This window comes from Stegastes partitus, unplaced genomic scaffold (assembly GCF_000690725.1).
Source record: "Stegastes partitus isolate 25-593 unplaced genomic scaffold, Stegastes_partitus-1.0.2 Scaffold932, whole genome shotgun sequence".
Lineage (NCBI taxonomy): Eukaryota > Metazoa > Chordata > Actinopteri > Pomacentridae > Stegastes > Stegastes partitus.
This window is the reverse complement of record NW_007578663.1, coordinates 148,716-155,663: the sequence shown is the minus strand read 5'-3', so window position 1 is coordinate 155,663 and position 6,948 is coordinate 148,716. Positions and strand designations below refer to the sequence as shown.

General features: G+C 43.9%; 1 protein-coding gene across 4 annotated transcripts in view; it reads left to right on the top strand.

The window, feature by feature from the left end:
• The window catches only part of LOC103366337 (transcription factor COE3-like), a 193,816-nt gene that overhangs the window by 164,382 nt on the left and 22,486 nt on the right, over window positions 1–6,948 (top strand). For all 4 annotated transcript variants that reach the window (XR_520662.1, XM_008294036.1, XM_008294037.1 and 1 more), the window contains exon 11: window positions 2,707–2,795. Coding sequence is in view for 3 of the 4 variants with exons in the window: in XM_008294036.1 (XP_008292258.1) it covers window positions 2,707–2,795 (89 nt within the window). In the remaining variant the exon portion in view is untranslated. The remainder of the gene's footprint in view (window positions 1–2,706; window positions 2,796–6,948) is intronic.

Genomic DNA, 6,948 nt, shown 5'->3' with positions numbered 1-6,948 from the left:
CATTTCAGCTCCTGTTGTCTCTGTAGGTCTTCTGATGGCCTTTGTGGTCGTTTTGCAGCTCCTTGTGGAGCCTTTTTTTTGTCTCATTTAGTTCATTTGCAGTTCTTTGTGGTTGTTTTAAGCCTTTTTTACCTCTTCTTAGCTATTTTCCATCTTTCTGTCACAGTTTTGGAGACTGTGTTGGGTTCATTTTGTCTCTTCTTTGTGGTCATTTTCAGTGTCCATGTGTTCATTTGCAGCGTTTTTTCGAGGTTCCAGGTGACTGTAGTTATACCCGTGGGTAGATTTTTTTTCCAGGAAACAAATGAGAGCATTTGGCATCGATATGAAAACACACGCTGAACCTGACGGGACTTGACCGAGTGACAGTAAAGTGCTCCGTATTCCACAATCATCGATTTAACAGCAGAAAGTACTTTTTGTGCAGTTTGCATCTAATTTGAGTCTTTTTTTTTTTTGTCTAAAGCTAGTTGAGCAGTTCAGGTTTCACAGGGAGACTCTACTGAGGAGGCTCATCGTCTTCACTGGACTGATCAACTTGTCCTCCAGGACTTTTTCTGAACCAACCAGAAACCCGTTTAGCTCTTGTTTCTGCAGCGGTGGATACCTGCTGAGGTCACAGATGAGAAGCCTTCAGATGAAGAGTTAAACATCTCAGATCTTCCTGCTCCCGTGTCTCGCGGTGTAAATGGGTTTTTTATTCAATTGCTGCGGCTCCATCGACTCTCGATTTGTTTTATAAGTTGGGATGTTTGTACGATCCGGTTTGGGATTCGCTGCTGATTGCTGCTCGTGTCGTCCCGCCACATTATCTCCATTCATCCTCTGCTGCTCTGCATCCCCCGAAAAAAGCCTCCTCGGGATCCCACAATGAATCCCTGTTCAGTCGGAGGTAATGGATTTGTGCCCTGCTTCCTCTTCGGGAGGCAAGGAACCCAACATGGCAGCCAGCGAGGGCCACGTCCCTCAGCGCTCTGTCACCCTTCAGATATCATCCCCACCCCAGTCGCAGCCTGAAAGCCCTTTTTCTCCTCCGCCGCTGCTTGAAACGGGGCTCCGACAAATTTGATTTAGCAGCTCGCGGTCGCCTTATTCCCGGGGAAAGAAAACAAATATTGTTATAATGGTAATAACATCTATTTGGAGCGCCGGCGACAAACGGCAGCGGGGCCCTTTGAAGGAGACCCCTCTGCGCCGCCGTATAGCTGCCTTATTCTTATTCATGAAAGCCGCGGTTATGCATATTAGCGCAAACTAGCTATTCTACTCACCGGCATTTGGTGTGTCAATCATCCTTACAGAATACAAGAGCCAACGGTGACAAAAGCGGAGTGGGCAAGATCGGCTGACAAATTGTCCCCAAAGTCAAATTTGACAGGCTTTTATGATTAATGGGCTTGATTATGGAGAAGTATCTCCCTGAACTCATTTCCGGGTGTTTCTGTTGGACGGAGAGGAGGAGGAGGAGGAGGAGGAGGAGGAAGGCAGATTGACTGTGGAGGTGAATGAGGGAGAGAAAAGAGAGAAGCTGGATTGAATTAGCGGCGGTGAAAAGGCAGAGCGAGGAGGAGAGGTGGAGTGTGAGGTCTCGCACTTAATAAACAGCAGATAAGAGAGAGAGCCGCTCGCTCGCCCTCGCCGTTAGCGCTCGCTGCTAATAGGAAGCAGCAGAGTCGAGCATCACAGAGTAGCTGCTGACAGACCAACAGGACGGAGGAAACGCACGACCTGCCCCGACATCCGTCTGCTCTTATTCTCAGAGACGCACTGAAGGCGTCGTGATGCGCTGCAAACACACAACACAACCACAGAGACACACAAGACTGATCAACATGACGTAAAGCAAAGAGACACAACACAACCACAGAAAGATGCAAGGAGAGCTCAGAAAAATGTACAACTGCTGCAACAAATGTGAAATAAAAGAGGTGATGAAAGTCCACTCCAAAAAACTGCAAATAAACACAAAACAACCACAAAGAGGCAGAAAAGGAGGGAAAACAACAAAAACAAAAAGAGGTAAAACAAGGATCAGGTGAAACCACAACATGAACAGAAACAAAGAGGAAAGAGAGATAAAAAAAAAAAAACACTACAAGACGTAAAATAACCTCAAAGAGACAGAAAAGAAGGAAACACAAGAAAAAAGGAGAAACAAAAGTATAACCACACTGAAAACTGGCAAAACGACAAGAAATCGGGTAAAAACAACAATACAAAAGCGTAAACAAGAAGATGAGGAGTAAAACCAGAGGAAAAACAAGTAAAGCAACAAGGAGAATAGAGTTAAAACAAGAACAAAAATATATAAAACAACAAGAAAACGAAAAAAAACTACAAAAACAGGAAAATCAACAGCAAAATAAGCTTAAAAAATAAATAAAAACAGGAGAATCAATGAGAAAAAAACAGAAATCAACAGCAAAACCTTAAAATAACAAAGAAAATAGAAACAGACACATAAAACATGTCTGAGACCCTAACCCAACCCTAGAAAACTGCTGCAGAAAGACGACAAAACAGCAAAAACAACACCTCTTGAAAGATGCAGCGACACTACAAAGGGACACGAAACAAACCCTGAACAAGCCTTCAAATGTGTCTGTTGTGCGTCTCCTCTGTTGTGTTGCATCTGTTGAACTCGGACCTGTCTGTGTGTCTGTTTGTCAGTTTGTCGCTCTAACTCGTCTCTCTGTCGCCCCGCAGCCTTGAACGAGCCGACCATCGACTACGGCTTCCAGCGGCTACAGAAGGTCATCCCTCGTCACCCCGGAGACCCAGAGAGGTTACCTAAGGTCAGTGTGAGGTCGCAGGTCGCATGTCACAACCAGGAAGTGTTCTGTGCAGCAGGTACGACCCAGAATGCACCTGTGAGTCAGATCTGCTGCTGACAGCGGATTAATCACATCAGAGGACGCCGTAAATCTGCTGCTCGGCGCTGCTCGCTGCCAGATTGTTCCCAGAAGTTGACGCTGCAAGCAGCTGTTTGTCAGAGCGAGGAGACTTTGCTTTTCAGTAAATACTAAAGTTTCCCCCAAACTTAAAATCTGACCTAAAAAGAGATAAAACAACAACAGAAAGACTTCAGGAGGATGTGAAACTCACGCAAAAAAAAGGTCAAATAAGCACAAAGTAGAACAAAACGACCACAAAGACGCACACATACGACTCGTAAAAGATCAACAACTACAACAGAAAGGTGCAAAACAGCCACAAAGACACAACAAACTCCTATAGCAGGAAAAAAGCCGACATGAACGTCTTCATTTAACGTCCCTGCAGCTGAACTTTTGCTTCTTCGCGGCAGTAAAAGTAAAAGTTTGATGAGACGGTGAGGAGAAGCCGCTGCTGCTTCCAGACGAAGCGAGGATGCTGCTGCTGCTGCCTCCACACATTGGTATGCACACGCTCGGCCGTCAGGTGTCCTGTTAGCATGAAGACATTATTTTCTGGCTGTGAGGAGCTAACTGAGGCAGATTCTGTGAGGCAGCGAGCGGCGGCGGCCGGCGCTGAGTGTCAGATGGGCTCTGACACTCCAAAGCAGCTGCCAAATTGAAACCATTTATCAAAATCTGACATCGGAGATCCAGTCACCAAAAAAGCAGTTTATTTGTAAATTGATACTAATAGCGAGCGCACATTGTCTGGACCCTTTGATGGCCTGATTTGCAGCCAGAGCGGAACATCAAACAGCCTCCTACCGCCGCACACCCGCCGCTTAAATATTTATTTATTCACAAGAAAACTCGATAAGGCCACAGATATTTTCCCTCCCGGACGTTTTGGGCGGAGACGAATCAGGGCGAGGCCACAGCCGAGCAGCAACGGGTTAACTCGGGTTGTCACTTCTCTTTTGTTTTCACCTGCAGCTGAGACGTGTGCAGAGCCGAGGTTATGTCCTGGACAGGAGGCAGATTGATTCAGTAGCTGGAGGATTATAGCTGTAGCAGGGAGAGTGGAAATGGAAACCAGGAGAATAAACACCAGGCTGGATTTATCCCAAACATAGGGAACCGCTCTGCTTAGCCTAGCTTAGCACAAAGACTGAGATCAGGACGAAACTGTTAGCGTAGCTCCATCACAGTTCGTCAGGTGTTACTCACCTCTGACCTGTAAACACACAAAGTTAACTGGATGTATGGGCTGAGATTTACAGATTTATTGGATATAAGGTTAGCGTAGCTTAGCACAAAGACTGGAAACAGGACGAAACTGTTAGCATAGCTCCATCACAGTTAGTTTTACTGACGTCACCTCTGACCTGTAAACACACAAAGCTAACTGGATGTATGGGCTGTGATTTACAGATTTATTGGATATAATAGCTTAGCTATTAGCTTAGCTTAGCACGAAGACTGGAAGTAGGGAGAATCTGTTAGCATAGCTTAATCACAGTTAGTCAAAGCTAGCTGCATGTAGAGGCTAAGATTTACAGGATAGTCTGGATTGAGTTAAGCTTAGCTGAAATCAGGAGGAAAACTGTTAGCGTAGCTCCATCAGAGTAGAAAAGGAGACAAAGTTAAAATGATCGAAAGAAAAAAATTGCACCTGCAGTAATAATCATGAACACAAAATGATCACAAAGACACAAAACGAGTCTGAAGAGACAAATTGGTTCAAAAGAGAAACAAAAGGACCACAAACAAGACACAAATTAACACCAAAGACTCACAAAACAACTGCAAACAGACAAGACGAGCACCGAGAGCCACAAACAGCTAGAAAGACACCAAACATGTCATCAGAAGTCCTCCAACAGATTGATGCTAACTGTTAATTTCTGTTTGTTTAAGATCAGGAAGTAGAAAATGACTTAATTTCATGAAGTTTTCTCAACTTGAATTTAGTTTTAAATGAGTTTAAATTACACACAACATTGCTATGTCCACCGTCAACATAAAGTTTATCAGAAAAGTAGAGTTTTAATCTTGCTTCTACTGAGGTGGTGAGCACAGGTCCTGGAATGATGTCTGAGAATAAACTATAAGTTAATTTACTAGCTGTTCAAGATGACATCCATTAGGTAGACAACACGTAGAAAATAAAATGGAAACGTCTGTTGAAACAACATAGTCTTTTTTTTTTTATTCAACTTTTAAAACGTGCATTTACGCTGCGAACAGTAAGTAGTAAGTAATTAAACAAGTAAAAATAATAATAATTGAACAAACTGCCAACATAAACGCTTCCTGTTATCACCTGGAATGACTGCATTTTAAAAATTTAAATAAACTGCTGACATAAAAACTGTCATTAAGTTCATAACACTTCAAAATACAGTTAAAGTAACGAGTTGGAGCAAATAGTGTTTGAAGCGTAATGAAGCTGATTCAGGCTGATTCCTCTGACTTCATAGAGCTCAACGTGATTTTATTAGAAGTCGTCCAAGAGATCAATCAAACCTGATTTCATCAAGTTACCTCAACTTGAGTTTAGTTTGGAGTCATCTGATGCAGAAGTTTAAATCACCAGAAGTATTCAGACTTCACCTCCATCAGGAGTTTGATTTTGTGCCTTTAGCTAAGTGCTGCTAACTGCTCCGCTGGATGCTGTTTGAAAGCAGGAGAACCGAGCCTCCTGCTGCAGGTGAAACGTGTTTGTTGCACCTCCTCGCTCTGATCGTTGACCCCAATCCCGGACTGGAGGGGCGTCCGTGCGTCCGTCCGTTCGGGGATTATTAATTCCAGCCCACTTCATGAATGAGGAGATTTCCGGCGTTCATTGAGAATAATGAGCGATGTTCGGCTCGCCAGCTGAATTTCAATCGGCCTCCTCTGAATGGAATTAACCCCGCTGCATGTCCCGCGTCATTAGAATACCTCCGCGCCTGATAATCGCTAATCCGGAGATCCGGCCGGCTCTTCCTCCTCCTCCTCCTCCTCCTCCTCCTCCTCCTCCTGCAGGTCCATCCATATTTTATAGAGATCAGCGGGGCGGCGGCTGAATCTGTAGCTGTGCTCAGGGTGATTTATCATTGTTAAGGCCGCTGTCTGATGGCTTCTCCTCCAGGGTCACGCTGATCCCTGCTCGCCTTCGCACCTCCTCAACCACGGAGCCGGCCCCCCGTAATTAAGCCCCTAGAAACCAGAGGAGGGAAATAGAAAAGAGAGAGCGAGGGGGGAGGGAAGGCAGGAATATGTCAAGAGATGGACAGAAGAAGGGCAGCGAGGCCACAAGGGCTCAGCCTGCGAGAGCTTTCTGTGAAGTTCCTCGTGAAAGCATCTTCATATGTCACAGGAAGCTTTACGTCCATCTGTGGAGGGCTTTTGTGGTGAAAACTGCTTCATAACGCTGAAACATCACATGTTTGGCTGTAATGTGTTCACACATCTGCCATGAAAACATCAGAAAACTGTAAGACATTCCCAGGTTTGTCCATCCCACAGCCCGATGACTCACTCTGTCTGTTTGTATCCAGAAATAAATGAAAAACAACCACGATGACGACGTGTAAACAATAAACAATCACAATGTGCAAAACAACAACAAAGGGACACAATATGATGACAAACGATGCAAAAAGACACAAAACTACCACCACAAGTAAAAAAAAAACAGCCTCAAAGACACAACAAATGACTGACGAGACGAAAAAGGAACGCGATCACACAAAAGACGAAAACACGAACAGAACAGAGACAAGAAATGACAACAAAGATTAAAAAGAAAATACCACAAAACATGGACAAAAAATACAAAATGATAAAAACACCTAAAAACAACCACAAAAAAGATGAAAAATGACACAAGACGACAACAAAGCAGCAAATTCTTCATCTGACAGGTTGGAAGCTTTAAAATCGGCCTGAACTGCAAATCAGTCACTAAAATATTTAACAGGTATTTTTAAAAAATCAACTAAATGTCATTTTCTTTTTCTGTCAGATCGTATTTACACGTACTGAACTTGTAGAAGGCGAATATTTTTTTATATATTTGATTTGTATT